The sequence below is a fragment of the Alligator sinensis genome, unplaced genomic scaffold (assembly GCF_000455745.1).
Source record: "Alligator sinensis unplaced genomic scaffold, ASM45574v1 scaffold1018_1, whole genome shotgun sequence".
NCBI classification, from domain to species: Eukaryota; Metazoa; Chordata; order Crocodylia; family Alligatoridae; genus Alligator; species Alligator sinensis.
This window is the reverse complement of record NW_005842038.1, coordinates 2,239,247-2,261,478: the sequence shown is the minus strand read 5'-3', so window position 1 is coordinate 2,261,478 and position 22,232 is coordinate 2,239,247. Positions and strand designations below refer to the sequence as shown.

General features: G+C 45.0%; 1 protein-coding gene across 1 annotated transcript in view; it reads left to right on the top strand.

Annotated features, from left to right (window-relative positions):
* Positions 1-22,232, top strand: part of FAM81A (family with sequence similarity 81 member A) — a 28,912-nt gene that overhangs the window by 901 nt on the left and 5,779 nt on the right. Inside the window, exons 2-5 of the mRNA XM_025202822.1 lie at positions 786-853; positions 2,511-2,784; positions 6,434-6,552; positions 16,881-17,010. Of these exons, the coding sequence (XP_025058607.1) occupies positions 807-853; positions 2,511-2,784; positions 6,434-6,552; positions 16,881-17,010 (570 nt within the window). The 5' untranslated portion in view covers positions 786-806. The remainder of the gene's footprint in view (positions 1-785; positions 854-2,510; positions 2,785-6,433; positions 6,553-16,880; positions 17,011-22,232) is intronic.

Genomic DNA, 22,232 nt, shown 5'->3' with positions numbered 1-22,232 from the left:
TTAACCCAGTGGTTCTCAGCCTTTTTAGAATCAAGGCACCTCTCCATAACTCTTCTGAATTTGGTGGTACCCTGGTTGAGAATCTCTGAGTTAGCATCTAGCTGTTTCCAGGTGGTGGCTGCAGGGGCAGGACCTCACCCCACTGTGTCCTGCGCTTTTTGCCTCCCCATTCCTAGTCTATCACTGAAGAGGCAAGCAAAGTCTCCAACACCAAGGCTGCTCCTTTGGGCTCTCACATGCCAGTGCCTGGAGCCACCTGACCTTAAGGCTCCTCCTGCTCGCCCTGGAAGTGCTGGAGAGAATGATCTGGGCTGAAAACCATGCCTCCATGTGTCACGGCTGCCTGCCTGTGGCAGAGTGCATTAGTCAGAGCTTGGAGACTGCTGAGGGCTTGTGTGGGGGACAGTTTCAGAGAAGCAGCCATTGGCACCCTTTCTCCATGAAATACTGTTGTGGGAGGAGGGGAGAACACTTATATTGTTGCACACGAGCCAGGCAGCACAGCACCCACAGCATCCTGTTTGCAAATCACTGGTCCAACTCTTTTCATGAATGCTGAATCCATCTTCAAAAGCTCTTTAGTTGTTTTCAGTCAACAAATTTTCTTTCCCTTTTTGCTGTTTTATATCAGATTTTGGACACAGGTATTTTGAAAGTGTGATATTGTATAAAATATCCAACATTGAAACTCTCAGCATAATTTTAAGATATAGCAAATGCATTAAATCATTTCAGTGCCAGATATAAACTGTTAACTAATATAAAGTTGTTGATTTTTTTAACAGACATAAATTATTGAATAGGAAATGGCACAGCGAAGCCCCATCTTTCCGACACTTGGTCCTACTGAAAGGTATGGTTACAAAATTAAGAATCCAAATAGAGGTTTGCAGGGGCAAACCCAGAAGGGGTGCTTTTGTGGAGTAGAGCTCTCTTAATTCTCTATTTTATTATAATGCTTTAACATGGAACATTTTGTTCTCAGTGCAAAAATCAACTGAAATAAATACTGAAGACATAGAGAATTCATATCTAATGCATGAGCCAAATCATGAAGTCCTTGCTGAGTTTTTTTTCCAGTCCTTTCTCAAGCCTTCAACTGGGACTGAGGAAAAACAACAGACCTCAGGACTTGTACAAATGAAAACCTTCCAGGAGTAAGGAATATGTGTAAAAACTCAGGCCCAGCCAAACTGGCCTTCATTTACATCCTTCTTCAGCTCTGTTGACTTCAGTGGATTTACAACAAGATGTAAGTGAGAGCAGGTTTTGAAAGGATTTGGTTCCTGGGAATATCAAATAACATTTACAGAAAAAAAATGAAAGGAAGATATAAGGAGTTGATTTTCAAAGGTATGAAAGGAGTTGGGCGCCTATATTAGCTTTATGCTTTTGAAAATCTTCCCCTAATGATTACAGCACATTTCTAAAAGATTTTATGTTTCAGTGGCCAGAAGTCACAGCAGCCAGGAGCCCCCATTGCTTTCCTTGAAAACTGTGGGGTGTAGAGCTCCTGTGAAAAAAATGGCCAAAAACTAGGTCAGGTACATAAATGGAAACAGAATTCTTTTGAAATTTTGGCTTCTATACTGTGCAAACCTTGTATTTAGTCTCTCCTGGATTTTAAAGCTTTAGACATACTTGTCCAGTTCCCAGGGAACAATCTTTTTGTATTGGTGCTCCAGGAGTAGTCTGTTTGGCAAAGAAAAGAATAGACAGCAATTTAAGATATTCCTTCTTAGTCTGTTTCTATTTAATGTACAACAGACACTTCTTACAGTTATTATGATGAACAAGGATAGACACAAGGATGCACACATGTAACATAGTTTGCACACATGCTAGCCAAATTGAATAGAAACTGAATACAAATATTCTGAGTTCCTGTCCCAGTCAAAGTGCTGTCTCTGTATCCTAGTTTCTCTCCAAGCATGTCAAAGTCCTATTAATAGGAGCACATGCCTCAAGAAGATACTTTAGAGCAGTGGCTTCCAACCTTTTTTTGATGTGACTCTAAATTGGCCACCAACAGGACTTCTTGACCTAGCGCCGTGGGGGTTGCTGGGACTGGAGTGTGGCGGTGGCTGGGGGCTGGGAGGGGATGCCATTGCCCACCTTGTGCACGGCGCCCCTGCCCTGCCCGCCCACCTGCTGCTCCTGGGCTGCACGTGTGAGTGTGCATGTGAGTGTGTGTGCAGACCCTTCACGACCTTACTGAGGACCCTGATTTGGGTTGTGCCCCAAGGTTGGGAACCAATGCTTTAGAGGGAGTGTGAAGAAAGTCCTCATTTCTTTTTTCAAATACCACGTATCCTGCTCCTTTTAATTTGTAGATCAATCAAGTATTCTGAGAGTTAGTTTTCTTTCTGAGTGGACAGTATTTCCCAGTGCTTTATGCTAGGGTACCAACCCCATAACCATGACTATGACTAAAAGCCACAATAGAGGTTTGAGTACATATTTTATAATAATAATAATACACGTGTTTGAATATGTTTTCCTTTTCTTAGACGGATTCGAAATATACCACTCCATAGCCAGGCTTTGACAGCAGTTCCATTAGCATCTGCGAGTCTAGTGGATCAGCTAGAAGACAGAATTCTAAGCCATGAGAAAACAACCGCGGCCCTTGTGGAACACGCGTTTCGCATTAAGGAGGACATTGTTTCCACTCTGCATAGAATGCAGAACAAAGGGGGAGGAGATCGGTTGGCTAGGCAACTCTTAGAAGAACACATCCGAAACATAACTGCAATAGTGAGGCAGCTTAATCGGGACATTGAGGTATGCTATGGTCTTTCACAGGGTTAACACTGTCTAAACTACTGATTTTTTTCTAAAGTAATACAAAAATTAGCAAGATTTAATAAGCGAAGCTATTGTGAGAGCAGAAGAGCTTCTAAGCTCTTTATACCTTCTAACAAAGGGTATGCAAATTGCATAATTCTTTTGGTGGCTTTAAAAATAACACAGGATGCCAGCAGGAGTTTAAATATAAATCCCACACACAATTCTTTGTGATATTAGTGTATTTTCTTTCAATGCAAAGCTAGAAAACCTAGGCAATAGGTAGGGCGGGGTGGCACTTTAGAGACTATCTTGTTCAGAGAGGGACAAGGTTTTTTAGGCAACAATGTATTTTAGCAGATGCTAGGAATCAGGGGGCACTTGTGCCCCCTGAGTCTGGGGGGGGTGGTGGACACAATTTGTGGGCAGGCCCGCGGGTGGGTCAATAGCCCCATATCCACTCCTATACTTTCGTGCCATGGCTTAGTGCCCCCTCCCATGCTGCTAGCCCATATGGCAAATAAAACTGCCCTGTCCTGAGCGGTGCCAAGTCGGGGGCCAGTCTCGGGGGGTGGGGTACATGCCCCCCTGTGCCCTCCCTACCAGTCACCTGTGCTAGGAATGGACTAGCACAGGGGTGCTCAAATCTCAGTCTGTGGGCCAAATTCAGCCTGCAGAGCCATGGCATCCAGCCTATGGGGTCCCCATGGGTTGGAAAATTTGGCAGTGTGATAGCTACGGAAATTAATTCTGCCACCCCTCCCCTGCTGCCAAATTACCAGCCCCCATGTTGATGGATTGTGCCTGGGCTGCCCCTATGCAGCTGGATCAGGCCTGCCCCCCTTTGCCCTCCCACGTGGTAGAATTGAGGCTGAGCTGTCTCTCCCCCTCCCCCATGTGGCTGGATCGGGCCTGGGCTTCTGCCCCCCATACCCCCCATGGAATGGGCCCACCAGCCTGATCCAGCCCACAGACAGACTGGCACCATCCATTTGGCCCATGGGGGAAAGGTTGAGTACCATGGGACCATCAGAAAGAAGCTACAAATATCGTTAGTTAGTGCAGCGCTCACAGTGGCATAAGTAGGGTGGGGAAGACTGGGGCAGTTGCCCTGGGTACTGACTTGTGGAGGGGGTAGAGGACAGAATTGTGCTAGTGGCAGCAGCAGCAACCAGAAGTTGCCACAGACATTGTCTGGCTGCATTGAACACTCATATCTAGGTCAATGATTCTTCTGCATGCAGACACTTAGAGGGTGGGCACAGGATGCCTGGAACCCTTTCAAAGAGGGAACTTTTCACAAAGGGGTCAGCTGTACATTCTAGTTATGTGTGAACAAGCTCAGAATGCTTCAAAGGGAGCAAAATTGCTCCAACTTTAACACTCCTTCATCCAGGTTTAAAGTTTTGCTTCATTTGAATCATTTTCAGCTCAGTCGCACATACCAGTTATAATGTACCAGCTGCTGCCCTATTGAAACATTCCCCTTTTCAAAAGGCTCCAAAAGTTAGTGTGTAAATACACCTCCTAAATACACTTTAAATTCTAAGAATTTAGATGTACAGGCCACTTTAGACCAGTTTAAACTTCCTGGAATGATTCAAAAGCACATTAGAAAAATCAAATACTATTTGGAGCTGGTCCTCCTTGAACTAGTTCAATGTTATGTGCAGACACAGAGCATTCAATGCTAGTGTCACTCCTCCAGGCATCCCATGCTGCACTGCTCCTCACCCCCCAAAAACCATGCAGGGCAAAGGGGTTTCTCTACTGCCCTTTAGCTCTATTGCCAACAGAGACCAGTCTGCAGGGGTGGGGAAGCAGAAAGCCTCTGTCAGTTTGACTTCCCTACTAGGAACCTTGGGTGGGGATCCTAGGTTTATTTAGAGGGGTGGATTAACTAGGTGTATGTGTGGTGGGGAGGAGTTGTAGCCCTTTGTCTAGGTGAGTGGGTGGTTGTGACTGTATCAGTAACCACCAGCAATTGCTGGGTGGGGTGGGAGGAAAGACCTATTGCACAATGGGCACTTAGCAGAATAGAATGGCTATCAATTCCATGCATGTGCAGTGAATTAGCCCATTAACTGTTAGTTGCTCCTGCCCTCTGTGCTGCACTCTTGCAGCAGCCCTGCCAGGCAGGTGCAGGTTCCACTCTGCATACCTATCTCTGAGCAATTGCTGGCAATGCAGGGTAGTTGAATGGTTAAAATAGCTAGCGAGGTTTGAGGAAGGGGCTGAGCACACCAGCACCCTGGGAACCACAAGCAGGGGGCCACAAAGCCCCTCAGAACCTGGCAACCCCTTCACTCTAGTCCCCTGCCCCAGTCCAGATCTTCCCTCTAGAGCAGGGATGGGCAGAGGGCCACTTAGGGAGTTTTGATGAGCTGTTGTGGGCCAGGTCAGCACACCCACCTTCTCTCCAAAACTCCCTAAATGGCTGTGCCCTGCACATAGCTGAGTGGATGGGATGGGGCCACAGGCTGACAAGAAGCGACATCTGGAAGCCGGACAGGTGGGTGGGGCTGGGATTAGGGTCTCTGGGCAGTGACAGTGCAGGGATGGTGCCCGAGGCAGAGACATGACCTGCTCCCCACACACCCCTGCAAATAGTACCAGTTCTGCTACTGCCCCGTGATCTCAATCCTAATCCCAATCCCAGCCCTGGCACAATCTCTGCCCACCCATCCCACTCCTGGATGCTGCATCCCCATCCCATCTGTCCGGGTGCCTGTGCAAGTTCTGGGCCAGTCTCTATGGAGACTCTGCCTGCCCACTTTGTCTGCTGCCTCCAATGGTCAGGTGGAGTACCCAGGCAATGGGGCCAGGTCCAGCGGCAGCAGCTGGAAGAAGTTGCCGCTGTAGGGGCTGCTGCGAAGCGAGTCTGGCTCCCATGCCACCCTAGCTCCGCTGTGTACCTGGGGGTGGTAGGACCAGCTGCACATGCCACACCCCAGGCTGCCCCCCATGCCTGGGCTGGTCAGGGCCAAAGGATCCATCGTGGGCCAGACAAAATCCCTTGGCAGGCCAGATCTGGTCCAGGGGCCATATTTTGCCCACCCCTGCTCTAAAGAAATCTTGGACAGACTCTGGGCAGTGACCCCTGGAAGGCATGATGGTCTGGGTACTCTATTGCCCTCTGGTGGCATTTTGATAGCAATACAGTCCCTAAATGACGAGGGCTCTGCTCAGAACATTTAGCCATGTATGTTGTTCTGTTCAGTGCCATTCTTGAAACGGTTCAAGTGTTATGTCTGTTACCTCTGCCACTCACTCCCTTTTGCTTCCAACATAACACACACATTCCAGTAGTTGCTTAGACAAACAGCTTCAAGCCTGGTATCTTAGACATTAACAGAATAAGGGATTTGGTGGAAAATGAGAAAGCGTAAGTTAATATTTGAGGGTCCAATTCTGCTGCTCATCTATACCTTGCATTTTAACTGAATTTGAGAGTTTTATATGTTGATTGGGCCCTAAAAATAAGAAGTCATAAATGAATATAGTGTTCCTGTTTTAGCATATTCCTAAACACAGTTGTTATTAAAAGTGTGGTTATGCTTGAATTGTATTTAAAATATAATGAGTGCCTAACTGAACATATAGTTAGTGGCCTGTTGAATTCTTTTTGTACGTTAATGTTTTATAGACGCTTCAGGAACAAATACGTGTCAGAGATAACCTCAGCTATGGAACTAATTCTACCCTGAAGAGTTTGGAAATGCGGCAACTCTCTGGTTTGGGAGATCTTCGGGGGAGGGTTGCAAGGTAAGTGCCAGTTTGGGGGATATTTTGATGCTGATTTTCTATTAATCTTACAGCATGCACTTCATTTTCAGTGGCAATGGGCCAAATTCAGCTTTGGCCTTATTCCCAGAATGAATTGGGTCCTGTAGTTTCAAGAAAATGCATTTGCATTCAAGTATCAAATATTAAAGATAATTACATCTCTCTTAATTCTGGTAATTAAGTCTGAACAAATGAGCTTAAATTTGAAAAATGTTTGAGTTTTGTTCAGGTTGAAAAGGCTTTCTTTTTGGAACCATCTCATTAGCACACCTTCTTAAGATGCCCTGGAACACTTCAGTCTCCAGAGGGCACATTAAATATTGTTTTAATTTTGTATGCATTTTAAAGAGGGAAAATAAATCACATAAATTATTTCAAAAACAATTATTAAAAAATAACAACAGTTGCTTGCTATCCCTGGGGTTTAAAAATGAATGGCAGCACAGTCACAAAGGTTCTGCAAATTCATTATACCATGAATTATACTTGTGCAGTTTCATAGCCTTTAGATTATGTACTCAATGACACCTGCATCCAGGTAATGTGATTGTACAAGTATTGGTGACAACATACTCTGAAATTTCTGGGATGACAAATGTGTCCTTAACTTCGCTGCAGGTTCTTTGACTAACACCTTCAGTGTAAATGCACCATGGATGAATTTGTTCCATCATCTGGATTTTTTGTAGACTTTTTATTAGCATCACTATTTTTTGCTGGATCAGGTTTGCTACATGATTACCATTAATCTCTTTTGATTTATTGATGCCTTCAATTGCCTGGAAAAATCTAGCTGATACGGTGGAAGGTTAAAAGCTTCTGTAAGATTTCCTGATTTCTCTCTTGAACAGTTCAAAGTTTCCATGAAGACTTGTTAGAGCAGTTTCCAGGGATTATAGGATTGATTTTTTTCATTTTTTACAGTGAGTACCCTTAAGTATAACAGAAATGAATCAAACGCATACTTAATTTGTTTTTTCAAGTCAGATAATCTGTTGAAAATATGTTTATAGTTATATAGGTCGATAATCAGCGATCACTGCAAATTCATTTGTGTGAGTTTTCCTGTATAGCTTTCTTTTCATATAAAGTGTTCACAATGAGATTCTACAAAACCCTCAGACAGGTTCTATATTTGAAGTTCAATTAGCATCAGTTTGTGGAACATTCATTTATGTTGGTGAAGGCTTTTTCATGCCATTGATTTTAATTGGACAATTCATGTGAATGAACATTGGCCAACATATGGTCTACAGTCACGGTGGGGGACAATGGTAATCTATCAATATTTACACCTCTATTTCTTTTTTACATGTCTACTAAGAGAACCTCAGTTTTACTGCTTCAGGTCCTGTTTCCTTGATGATCATAACAATATGACAGTGATTATACATAATAAAATGTTTCAGGGTGGTTGTTAGTATGTCTTGAAGGCTAGAAATCCATATTTGTTACTCACAGAAAATCAGTTTATTTTTGCTTAATTGTTCATTTTTAATCTGATATTTATCTACCATGCATTTTGTATAATAAAAACTTCCCCTGTGAGGGGAGGTAAAATTGCTTTATTTGTAATGTGCTGAATTCAATTAGAACATTGTTCTGTGAGAGGAAATTAGCTGCCTTCAGCTACAAGCATATTTTGCTTAAAAATTATTGTAATAGGTGGCACTCCTGTCTTTCTCTGCTTTTTCCCCCATGGTATCATAGGGGTTTTTGGGCTGTTTTATGGTTGTGATGTGCAGGAAGGACCAGGCTGGATATTGTTGTGGGCTGCTTTGGATACCTGTTTATTATGTTGTTGCCTGTAATTGCAGGGAACTAGAAATAATGCCCTGGGAGGTCCTGTCCAGTTCTATGTTCCTATTATAAATCCATCATTATTATTTAGTTTCTAGAAGCCTCAATTAAGGTTGTCCCAGGGGTTGTATCAATGCATACTGAGAAACAATTACTGAATGCTATGTTCTGCAGTTATGAAATGCTGAAGCGTATAATTTCATCCTGACAGTTCCACTAAAAAAAATCAAGCAGTGAGACTACCTTGCTGGCTTTCTGATGATATTTTATAGTTAGATTCTGTAAAATTGCACGTTAATCCCAGCTATTTATTGCCTATCTAAATCCTGGTCCCCAGGTTTAGGTTTAGGTTGATACCCTAGATGTGAATGACATATCTAGTCCTATCTTTATGATGGGATAAACTGAACTGTCAGAGCTGAATAACCTGCAATAGAGACTTGATTCCAGATTACTACTGTTGCTTTGGGTCCATCTATACTTTGTATGAAACTGTGAGGTTATTCAGCATGTGGGATGCTATACAAATGTATCACAAACTGTCAACATTACTAAATAATCATAATTTTTAGGCTTAGTGAAACTTCTTTGAAATATGTAAGAACATTAGAATTGTTACAGTTTCATTTAAAAATGAACATCTAGTGCAGCATCTTGTCCATGAAATTACTGATTCTATACATTTACAGCATGCCACTACACGTCTTGGGTATACTGCACAGGATTTAGAATCACAGAATCATAGAAAATGAGGGTTGGAAGGGCCCTCAGGAGGTCATTTAGTCCAACCCTCTGCTCAAAGCAGGACCACCCCCAACTAGATCATCCTAGCCAAGGCTTTGTCTATCCAGGTATTAAAAACCTCCAAAACACAGCGTCCCTGGGTAACCTGTTCCAGTGTTTTACTACCCTCCTAGCGAGAAAATGCTTCCTAATATCTAACATAAACTTCCCTTGCTGCAACTTGAGACTATTGCTCCTTGTTCTGTCATGTGTCACCACTGAGAACAGTCTAGCTCCATCCTCTTTTGAACCCTACTTCAGGTAGTCAAAGGCTGCGATTAAATCCTCTCTGTCTTCTCTTCTCTAGACTAAATAAGCCCATTTCCCTCAGTCTTTCCTCACAAGTCATGTGCCCCAGCCCCAAAACCATTTTTGTTGCCCTCCACTGGAGTCTCTCCAATTTGTCCACATCCTTTCTGTAGTGGGGGGCCAAAAACTGAACACTACTCCAGATGTGGCCTCACCAGTGCTCAATAGCCCAAGCATGCAGGGATGAAGTGAATAATCACTTCATCCCTGCATGCCCAAGCAATACTCTTATACTCCTCTCTAGTTGTTTGTCCAAGTTTCCACTTCTTACAAGCTTCCTTTTTGTGATTTAGTTTACTGAAGAGTTCCCTGTTAAGCCAAGCTGATTTTCTGTTATACTTGCTAGTCTTCTTGCACATCAGGATGGTTTGTTCTTAAACTCTCAGTAAGGCTTCTTTAAAGTACAGCTGGCTCTCCTGGACTCTTCTCCCCCTCAGACTGGCTTTCCCGGGGGGACCGCCAGTTCCCTGAGCGAGTCCAAGTCTGCTTTTCTGAAGCTCAGGGTCCTTACTCTGCTGCTCTCCATCCTTCCTTTCCTCAGGATCCTGAACTCAGTCATCTCATGGTCGCTGCTGCCCAAGTTGCCATCTGCTAGTACATTAAACACCAATTCTTCCCTGTTTGTGAGCAACAGGTCAAGAAGAGCACAGTAGGGGTGTGCAAAGCGGGCCCTATTCAATTCGGATTTGGATTTGGCCCGAATCAGGGACAGGGGTTCAATTTGTTGACTCGGATCACTGTCTCTGATTCGATTCAACTGAACCCAACTCTGAAGATTCAATGTTGATTCGAAGAATCAGGGATTCAGACTCAGACACAGCTTAAATTTTTTTTTCTATGTACCTTGAGGTACCAGTGCGGCTCATGACTGCTGTGATGCTGGGGCAGATGGAGCGTCCCAAAGGAGTGTGGGGTGGGGGGACCACCCATGTGCTCGTCAGTGAACCTGAAAGTGGACCAGAAGTACTTCCAGTCCACTTCCGGGTCCACCAGGGAGTCGTGGGGGGCCCTCCCACACCTCATGGCTCACTGATTGACCGTGGGGGGACCCCAGGTGCCCCCCCAGACCCAGAAGGCACCAGTTGCTGAGCCAAAGGGGGGGCCACCCAGCGCACTCTCCGGTGGACCCGGAAGTGGACCAGAAGTGTTTCTGGTTCACTTCCGGGTATGCTGAGTGCACTGGGGATGCCCTCCCCCCATGCTCGCATGGGACGCTCCATCTGCCCCAGCATTGCAGCACTCGTGAGCCACATGCTACCTAGAGGTATGTAGAAAAAACATTTAAAGCTGTGTCTGTCTGAATCACCGAATCTCTCTGAATCTCTCTGAATCTCTCTGAATCCAGGGAGGGTTCTGATTCAATTTGGAGAGATGAGAGGGTCCTCTGATTCAATTCGGATTCAGAGATTCGGCTACCAAATCGGGCCAAATCTCCGTTGAATCGAATCAGGGACCGAAGCTTCGCACAACCCTAGAGCACAGCCCTTAATTGGCTGCTCCAGCACTTGTACCAGGAAACTGTCCCCAAGGCTCTCCAAAAACTTCCTGGATTGCCTGCGCGCTGCTGTATTGCCTTCCCAGCAGATGTTAGGGCGATTGAAGTTCCCCATGAGAACGACGGCCTGTGGCTGGGAAACTTCCATCAGCTGTTTGAAGAAAGCCTCATCCACCACGTCCTCCTGGTCTAGTGGTCTATAGCAGACCCCCACCACAACATCAGCCTTATTGCTCTCCCCTCTGACCTTAACCCAGAGACTTTCCACAGGCCTATCTCCAGTTTCATACTGGAGCTCTGAGCAATCATATGGCTCTTTTACATAAAGTGCAACTCCTCCTCCTCTCCCCTGCTTGTCCTTCCTGAACAGTTTGTACCCATCCATGACTGTGCTGTAGTCATGCGAGCTCCCACCAAGTCTTTGCTATTCCAATCACATCATAGTTCTGTGACTGTGCGAGGACTTCCAGTTCTTCCTGCTTGTTTCCCAGGCTCTGTGCATTCGTGTATAGGCACCTAAGGTGTAACTAGTTGATTGTCCTCGTTTCTCAGGAACAATGAGAATACCTTCCGTGTTGCCCCCTCCTGCTTTCTCTTCCTCCAGGTCACAACTTCCCCACTTATCTCAGGTCTTACCTTTGGTCTTCATCCTCTGACAAACCTAGTTTAAGTCCTCACTAGGTTAGCGAGTCTGTCTGAGAAGATGCTCTTTCCTCTGTTCATCGGGTGGATCCTATCTCTTCCCAGAGATCCTTCTTGGAACACCATCCCATGGTCAAAGAAGCCAAAGCCCTGCTGGCGACACTACCTGCATAGCCAGGCATTGATCCACCTGCGTAGCCAGGTAGGATGCACCCCCTCCTGCCCAGGCTTTTCCCTTGACCAGAAGAATTGAAGAGAACATCACCTGAGTCCCCATCCCCTTCACCCTTGCACCCAGAACCCTGTAGTCACTTTTTATCTGCTCAGGGTCTCCCTTGGCAGAATCATTAGTGCCCACATGGATGAGCAGCATGGGGTAGAAGTCAGAGGGCCGGATAAATCTTGGTAATTCCTCTGTGACGTCTTGGATCTGGACTCCGGGCAAGTGGCAGACTTCCTGAGACAACAGGTCAGGTTGGTGGATGGATCCCTCTGTCCCCTGCAGAAGGGCATATTCAATGACCACCACCCATCGCTTCATCTTGGTGGTGGTGATTTTGATCCTCCCCACCTTGAGGAGTTCTGGCCTGTCCTCCTCCACCAATGTAATGTGATCCTCCCCTACTATTGTTTCATATCTATTCTCCAGATGAACAGCTGCAGGTGGAAATGAAAATTTCTGCTTGCTACCAGAGGTTACAAGCTTCCAGAGTCCACGTGCTGCCTCTAGCAGTCCATGTGCTGCCTCTAGCAGTTCTTCCTCCACAGTCCCGGAGGTCTCCTCTAGCATTGAATCAATTAACTCCTCATGGCAGAGGATGCTTTGGAGCCTCACCAATACCTCCTATAGCTCTCTTGCCTTTTCCCTGAGCAACAGCTCCAGAAGTCAATGCTCACACTGCAGGCACTCCCCCACTTGGCCATCAGCTGAAGGAACCTACAAGCCACAGTCCCCACAGTACCAAGCCCGGACCTGGGTGGAAACCTTGGTGGTGAGTGGTCCTGCCTGGACAGAAACCACACAGGTGCAAGCAGAGGCAGTGGCAGTGACTCTGGCATTGCATCGTCCTCCAGCCATTTTCCTGAGTCTGTTAATCTGCCTCGTCTCTTTTACTGCCCTTCTTCCAAGCACACCTCCTCTAATGAACTCACCTGGAAGCTGGCCTGTTTCCTGTTCCTTAGCTCCAAAGTAGGGCTGTCAATTAATTGCTGTTAACATGTGCAATTAATGCTTTTATTTGTTTTTGCATTAATTTTTTTAATGTGCGTTAATTGCTGTTGGTGCTGGGAGAAAAGCAGTCCCTCTCCCCTTGCTGGTGCGTGCCTTTCTTTGTGCTGGGGGAAAAGTGGCCCCTCTCCTCTTGCTGCTGCTGACACTCACACACACACACACACACACACACATACCCCCCCTGGGGAGCAGACTTAGCAGTTGGATGCAGGTAAGTGTATGGGGAGGGATGGGCAGGGGTTGGAGGGCCAGGTCTTGTGGACAGTCTAGGGTTTGTGTACGTCCCAAAATATTTATAATAAATTGAGATTCTATTATTGTTTATGTGCATGATTACAATTGCGATTAATCACAACAATTTTTTAAATCTTGCGATTAATTGTGATTAATTTTTTTAATCGCTTGACAGCCCTACTCCAAAGGGTTCCTTTTCCCTGCTTTCTCACACCAAGCTGAAAGGCTGTCCCCTCAAAGGTGTGGGGCAGGGCAGCAAGCTGACTAGTGAACTGCCTGCAAACTGCTTGCCCTGTTTGCTGCCTCTCTGGTCGCTTGGGGAGTCTCCTTTTATACCCTGCTGAGCCTGGACTGGCTCCACCCCCTTGTTAGAGTTTCTGTCAGTCACAGGCAGCAATCACTTGGCAATCAGCAATCACTCAGCTAGCAACGCTCCCAGCTTCTCCGAGCACATACCCCAAATACGCACTCAGCCCACCAAACAACACTCAGCACGCCAAAGGCACAGGCAGCTCCAGATCATTTACTTTCCCTGGGCAGGATCTGGTGCCTGGTGCCTGGCTTCTCTTCCCCTTCCCCTTCCCCTTCCCCCTTTTGCTCCTAGCAAACTGCCTGGAAACTGCTTGCCCCATTTGCTGCCCCTGTGTGCTGGATTTAGTCTTAAATAAACCATATTTTGTACTAAAAGGTACCATCCTGCTGTGTAAAGTACTTGGTCTGGTCAAGTGATTCTCACGCAGGATGCTGTGGAACCCCTGGGGGCTGTGGAATCCTTTTAAGGGTGTCATGAGACACTGCTCAATATTAGCACTGTTAGCTGTGGAAACACATGACCCACAAGATAAACCCAGAGATTTCAAATAGGAATCCATGGTGTCAAAATCATTCTGACCTTTTTCAGTAAAAAATGAGTGAAAGCTAAGAGCTGGCACTCTATGGTTAAGAACAGACAGTCAAAAGGCTGAATAAATTCAATCTTTGCAGTTTATTCTAAGCTGTGTAAATTGAACCAATAATTAAGTGAACACACATTCACTTTTGATTCTAGAAATGCAACCACATGCCTGCAGTGGTCCAGACCAGAAGCCGGGAGGCGCTGGAGCACACCTCCCTGCTCTATTGGAGCAGACAGCTTGGGCCAAGGCTAGCCTGCTACCCTGTGGGGGAGGGAGGGAGGGCGAGGGGGGTTTGCGGGCAAAGAACAAAGCTTCCTGGGATGCTGGGGAACTGTGAGTTAGCTTGAACCTGGAGGGGATATGGGACAGAGGTTCAATAAATGGATTTAATCTAAACCAGTTAAGTCTGATACTACAACTTTCCAGGTTTATCTTAAACTGGTTTGAGCCATTTTTAAAGCAGTTTATGTGCACTGAACTTCTGTTGTGTTACAGATTTGAACAGTTTCTGATCACTTATTCCAATGTATGTGTAATTTATTTCCCTGGTCTATAAGGGATGCCTTGGGTCTGACAAAGGATACATTGAGTCTAATGTGGGAGGGGTGCCTTGATTCCAAACAGGTTGAGAACCACTAGTATAAGTGTATAGCCGTTTGTAAGAGTCAGATTTGATAATTTTATCATTTCTTTTAAACAGTACTGATTTAAAAAGCAATACAGTATACTGAAACTCAGAATGTGTTCATTCTAATATTATAAAACCCTTAATCTGTCTGTCTGTAACCCTTTATTCGCACTGTCATTGGCTGACAAACAGCCAATCAGAGTGCAAAGAAGCATTTGGACAGGCGGCAACATGCTGCCATGATGGTGGGGACACAGGGGATGGAGCTGGGGGGCAAGGTCAGTGCAGCTGACTTTGCCACCCCTGCACTGCTCCCTGGAGGTGACGGCAATGGAGTGGATGGAATGGGGGGTCGGGGGGGGCACGAAGTTCTGGCCTCAGAGCTGGGCTTGCCCCCCACCCCCCACCCGGAGGTGATGGCGGTGGTGATGCAGGGGGGAGTGGGGTCAGGATGCCGTGGGGGTGGGGTGAGGCCACTGGCGCTGGCCTCAGCCCACCCCTCCCTCCTTCCATTATTGCTGCCTGCAGGGCCAACCTGGCAGCAGTGGGGGGAGGAGTGGGCCCTACGTGGGGAGGTGGAAGGAGTGGGCATGCCACAGTGGTGATGGTGTCGCTGTCAGGGGGGAAGGGGAGGAGTGGGCCCAGGCCCGATGCAGGGTGGGGAGCAGGCCTGCTGTGGCGGTGTGTGGGGAGCAGTGGGCCCGATCCAATGTGGCTCACTGCAGCAGCGGCTGGGGGGAGGGAAGGAGCAGGCCTCCTCCTCGCCTCGGGTCCAGGCCCACTCCTCTCCCCTTCCCTTCCCCCGCATCAGCCCCAAGCCTGCTCCTCCCATCTCCCCGCTGGCGCTGGGTCAGCCTGGACCCGCTGCTCCCCCACCCTGCTGTGGTGGCCCGGCTTCTTCCCACCCTCATGTCTGGTCCTCCCCTGCTGCAGGCTCGGGCCTGCTCCTCCCCTCCCCCAGCCACTGCAGTGGGGAGGGGGAGAATGGGCTCGGACCCCAAGCAGCAGGAGGGAAGGGGGCAGTGGGCCCGGATTGGGGGTGGGGCACGGGGCTCCATCCCCACCCGCTCTCCACCCTGTCATTCTTGATGGGCAATTGGCTAGTATTGTAATACTGACACATTGTTATGTGGCTGCTCTTTTTTCTGTTTGTTTGCCAGTTTAGATTTTACTTTTCTTTTGGATTTAAACAGTAATAATGATATTTGCTATAACTTGGAGGATGAAAATGCATCTTGGCATGAACGTGCTCTGCCTGAAAGAATAACCAAAAAAAGGTTTAAACATGTCACTAATTTGGATAATGGTTTACCTGCCATTTGTTGTCAGATGACACTGCCCTCTGTCTTCCTAAACCTCCACTCCTCCCTGTTCTCAGTCAATTTCATATATTGGATCATCTACCTTTGGATATTACATATTTTCCTGAACAGAAAATACACATTAGTCATACTTTTGAGAAGTCTTACTTCAAATCCTACCGTACCTATATTTTTACAATGTAGTTAATGTACTTACTGTACTACTCACTGTAGATTAAATTAATCCATCAAGAATATTTTTTGAAACATGGGATAAAATACATACATACCATATAATACACTGCCTGTCCTACAGACATTGAATATAAAAGGATACCAAAGAGGGTGATGCTCATTATTGTGATCCAATCATAATAATGCATCTGATGGCAATTTTGTCTGAAAAAGAACTAATGACTGTCGAATTTGCCCTATCTTGTTTATTGCAGTAGTTACTGTAGTTACATGGTATTATTTTGTGAATGTAGGCATAAATAACCATGCACAAGCTAGAAAACTTAAAATATGACATCTTTTGATAATTACCTTGATAATTACTGTATTAGCTACATCTAATAAGTAAACTGTGTGAAGGGGCTGACAGAGCATCAGACTCATGGCCATTTAAATATAGCTTAACAGATGTTTGATGTATTGTGAAGAATAAACTAAGGTATTAAAATTGTTTACCTTCATAATGCGATTTCCATCACTACAAAAACATGTTGTGTCCAAATGATTTCAAAGATGAAATATTTTGGATAGTTGAATATATTGGAGTATGATGGCGTGCATCAGTCAGGGGAATGGTTGGCTATGTGCCATGAGACGCGATCATTTCTTAAAAACTCAAAGAACTGAAATGCTTTTCTAGACAGATCAGCACCTTTATAGCAATGACCATTTTAGCACTGATCATTTTAAAAGGCTTGAGCTGTGCATTGTATTCTGCTGTTGTCACCAGTTCTTTTGGTATTTATCTAAACAGGTGTGATGCTGGTTTGGCCCGACTGTCTGCAGAGCATAAGATTACATATGAAAGACTTCAGAGCTTGAGCAAAGACCAACAAGCTTCTAAAATGATCTTAGAATCAAAAATCAAAGAGGCAGAAATACAGGTATGTTATACGTTTTAAATCAACTGATCTTCATGAGTGAGAGAGTTCAACACCATTAATGAGGATACCATATTGTAAATGGATACTCATTACAAATGGAGGTTCAAGCATCCAAAAGAGGCATTGCCAATATCTTGAGTACGGTATACTCAAGTTAAGTTCATATTCTTGGGACTGAAAAAGGCCACACACTGACCTGCATTTTTCCAAACTTAATGTAAACACTGGTCATTCTTGCGCATGTTTTTGTTGCTGTGGTGCTAACAGCTTCAAAACTGACTGTCATTTTTCAGAACTGCTAATAGCCAGTTTTGGGGCTGGTATTAGAAGCCTGGAAAATGAAAGGTAATAGTTTTATGACTGCTCTTAGGAGCCTTGAAAATGAGGAGAGTGAGTGCCCTAGCTTTAGTAATGTTCAAGGCTTCTACTGTTGGTCCTGAATGTAAATAGTAGGTAAGAAATTGGGACTATGTTCCTACTGAATAAAATATCCTTAATCCTGAGGGAACAAAAATTGACTGATTTTCCTTTCCCTAAAATACTGCATACCTCAGATTTGAGTCATTCAGTGTCTTACATAAGAAATCCTAGAAATGGCAGTAGGGCTCCATTTGGGCATCAGGGACATGCAGAGGCAAGTTTCTCTAGGTCAGGGATGTAAAACTTATCTGGCCCCATGGGCCAGATAAATATTGTGGGTCTGTTCACAGACTGGGCCCACATTTTGGTCCTGCCCCAACCGCCACAGGGTTGTACTCCATGGTCCCAGAGCCCCTGCCATGGAGCTGTGCCGCAGGGCCCTGAATCTCTTGCCACATGCAGCACATCCCCAGAGCTTCACGCAGCTACTCTGGGGCTGTGCTGCTCTCAGCAACAGCTCCACTGCTCTGGGCTTTGTGTGGAGCCATCCAGCGCACTCCACATGCTGCACTCCACATCACTCCAGGACCCACAGGCAGCACTGGGGCATATGTCTTTGATACCTCTGCTTTAAGTGATGCCCTCCCTGCATTTTGCACCAGCCATTTGGCTTTTGCCAGTGGCTTATCCTGGCATACCAGTTCTCTTCCAAGGGTCTGGATGGAGAAGGGGAAGCCTTGACTCCACATGTTGTAGTCTGTGCCCCCTTGACAGCAGGCCTGCAGGTGGGGGCAATAGCTCCTTGTTTGTTTCTGTGCTCAACACAGCCAAATAGGGGCTACTCAGAATCTAGACTTATACCATATTTACCTGAATCCATGAGGATGCTGAATTTAAGATGACATTCCAATAATTAGATTCTATACATGGGCAATTTATAAATTTGTTATTGGAGGGTCTTCTTAAATGCATACCCCTCCCCCTGCCCACTGCTGCAGTGGGGCAAACAGTGGCAGGTAGCAAAGGGCAGGGATCAGGCCACTGGATTCTCCTACAGCCTGACTTACCCCCTGTCCAGTGCCTGCGCATTCTAGCACGTGCCCCCCTGGGGTGCACAGGCACCACCCCTTGCATGCCTGTACCACCTAGGCTCCCCACTATGCCTGCGCCCACTTGTGCTCTACACTGTATCCTCCACTACTTGCCCCCCCTACTTGCTCTTCCTCCCACCTGTCCCCCTCCCCGCCTTGCAGTGCCTGCTCTCCTCACCTGGTACATGTGCTCCCCACAGCCTCTGACCCCTGATGTCTCCTCCCCTGCCACCACCTCAGCCTCCCCTACCTTCCCACCCCACAACTCTTTACTGTCTGGCTTCAGCTCCTGCCCAACTCTGGCTCTGCTCCAGCCTCGTCATGCAGTATCAGTTTTGGCATTGGTAACTCTGGGCCCAGGTCTGGCCTTGGCTGCATGGCTGAGTTGGGGCTGGAGCAACTACATGTTCAGTGCTCTGGTATGGAGCAGGGCCAGAGCTGGGCTGAAGCTGGAGGGCAAGAGGCAGTAGGGGTTTGGGCCTACAGTAGGCAAAGGCAGTAATGAGAGTAGAGAGGGGGTCAGAGGTGGTGGGTTAGGGCAGGCAAAGGCTGTGGATCCAACTCTGACCCCGACCCCCACCTGGAGTCAGTGTTGGAGTTGGAGCCTCAGCAACTGTCTGCTCCCTCACTTGTATTCAAATCCAGAGTGAGGAGCATTTTTTCTCATGTTAAATGGGGGGGTGAAGAACCTCATCCTGGATTTGAGTAAATCTGGTATGTGGTATGTGGGAAGTTAACATTTCTGTAAAACACATTAAATAATCCCATTGAATTAGCCATGAGTACTGTAGGTGTATTAGTCATAAAGGAAAATTGATCCCAAGACATTTCCAACAGCTGTATTTAAACCCAGATCAGAAAAATGCTCAACAAAGAAGTTTTCCATGATTCAAGTAGGTTACATTTACCATTTTAAAACATGGAAAATCTATGTTCTATAACCTATTACAGTGTCACTCTTCAAATTGCTGTAGTTGAATGTAAGCATTGCTATTGCATACCATAAAAATTCGCACTGATCTAAAGCTTGGCACACAAGAGCTGTCTAAAAACCCATTAATATTTTGCTGGCAGCTTTTTAAACAATCTGTTCCATATTTTTTGAATACCACAAATAAAGATATTAATTCCTTTAAGACGCATTTTCTGCACTTAATTAAAATGTGGTAGTAATTTATAAAATCAGATGTGTCACAGGTTAAGCAACTGAGAGAATCTAATCATTTACTATTTTGGGAGGGGGGAAGAAACATGGCAGTGAGGTATACATTTTTAAGCAGTAAATTGGAAAGATTGTTATGATACTGACTACTAGAACAGAGCTTCTTCGAGAAGCCACAATTTATTCTCAGTCTTTATGTGTAAGTATGATGGATGTCAATGAAATAAGAGTATAACATGCTTAATATGAGTGAATGCAAATTGACAGGAATTAAGTACATTCATCTGGGGATGGATCCTGGTCCTTTATCTCCCCAGGCTTTATATATGGCTTTGAAGTACCCAATGGAACCAATACAGTGGTGGGAGGGACAAGGGCTTGTTCAGGAGCTCCTCACTCTGTGTGAAAGGGACCCTGGGAAGGCTACATAGAGTTTTTGGGGATGAAGTGTGGTTTCATCTATGAATACCCAAATCTACCAGTTAGGTTCCTCCTCTGTCTTTCTCCATTACTTTCATGAGAAATAAATACATTACTGGAAAAGGATTCTGGCTTCCCTTATCATAGAATCATAGGAAAAAAGGTATGGAAGGGACTTCATGAGGTTTTTACTTCATCTCCCTGGTCAGGGCTGGATCATTTCTGCATAAAGCATGCCAGACAAACTTTTGTCTAAGTTGCATGCCAAAATGTCCATTGATAGAGATTCCACAGCTTTTACAGGAATATGTTTTAATACTTAACCACTCCTTGAGTTAAAAAGTTCTTCCTAATATCTGACGTAAATCTCCCTTATTGAAATTTAAATCTGTTACATTTTGTCCTGTTCTCATTGAACACAGACAACAATTATTCTGATAACCAACCGTTTTGTATTTGAAGACTGCTACCAAAGCCCCTTGTAATCGCTTCTCTAGACTAAATAACCCCAGTTCTTTTGACCTTCCCTCAGATATTATGTTCTCAATATTTCTGATTTATTTTGTTGGTCTCCTGCCAATTTGTTCACATTTTTTCTTGAAGTGTGGTGCCAAAAACTGGACATAATGCTTCAAGATGAGGTCTCCCCAGTGCTGAATGAAGATATTGAACAGTAGAAGATGTAGGACAGATCCCTGGGGAACCCCACTTGATATCTCTTTCCATGTTGACATTGAGCTGTTGATGACTACTCTTTGGATATGATTACCCAATTAGTTATGCACATAACTTATAGCTATTTTATCAAGCCCATATTTCCTTAATGTCTAAGAGTGTCAGAAAGTGTCAAAAGTCTTACACAAGCTCAGGTATATCACATCCACTGCTCACCCTCAAAGTCACAGGTTGCTTAGGTGCTTGGAAATAGATTCCTTGGTGATGTGCACCAATATCTTTCAAGTTATCAAGATTAGACTGACTATTCTCTAATTCCCTGCATCCACCTTATTTCCTTTTTGAAAAGATAGGCACAATATTTGCAGTCTTCCAGGAGCTTCTTCCATGAGTTTTCAAAGATAATAACCAATGCCTCTGCACTTACCTCAGACAATCCCTTGAATACTCTGGGGTGAGTTTCATCCAGCAATGCTGATCTGAAAATATTTAGCTTATCTAAATAATTGTAAACTTTTTCTTTCCCTTCCCTAGAGTGAGCACCTCCTTCTCTGTCTTTGATGCTACCTACACTAATCATCATTCTACAAGATCTTTTTTTATGAAGACTGAAACAAAAAAGCCTTAAAAACTTCAGCCTTTTCTGCATTCTTCATTGTTAGTTTCCTCTTTCCATTTAGTAGGAACTTATGCTTGCCTCATCTTCCTCTTTCTTCTAACATATTTATACAAAGTTTTTGTTGCCTTAATGTTCTTTGCTAGCTATACCTCAGTTATATACCTTGGCACCATTTAATTTTGTCTCTACAACATTGAAAAATACTCTTATTCTCCTTCTTGGTAGTAGGGCCAAGGTTCCAATTTTTGTAAGGTTCATTTTGAAGTTTCAAGTAATTGAAGAACTCATGGATTTGCCAAGCAGGGTTACTGCTATGCTTCCTTCACATTGAGATAACTGCTATGCTTTTTATCCTTCCTTCACATTGGGATAGCATACTTTGTGCCTGTAATATTGTATCTTTAAGGAGCAACCACTTTTCCTGCAGTCCTTTTATCCTTAGGGTTGTGTCCAATGGTATCCTACCCACCAGTTATCTGAGTCTATTAAAATCTGCTTTTCTGAAGTTGAATATTTGGAAAGCTGTTGTTCTAAAACCATATCCCTACAGACTCAAGACTTATCTCTAGAATTTTGTATTGGTTATACAGTAGCATCATATACAAAGTACTACATGGTATGTGAATTGGAAATAATGGATGTGTCTACATAAGACACTTTACTATGCAGTAGACTGATCTACTGTTCTGTAAAGCATCGCTGTGTAACCATGCACAGCAGCTACTGTGCATGAAAATAGTCTGTGTGGTTTTCTATCACGTGTAAATATAGGTAGTAGATTACTGTGTATTAGCTAATGCTCAGTAGCACATAGTTACATAGCTGACTAGGAGCAAATTGCTCTTGGTCAGCCTAGGCAGCAGGGGTAGGAGAACTGTCCCCTCCCCCAGGCAGC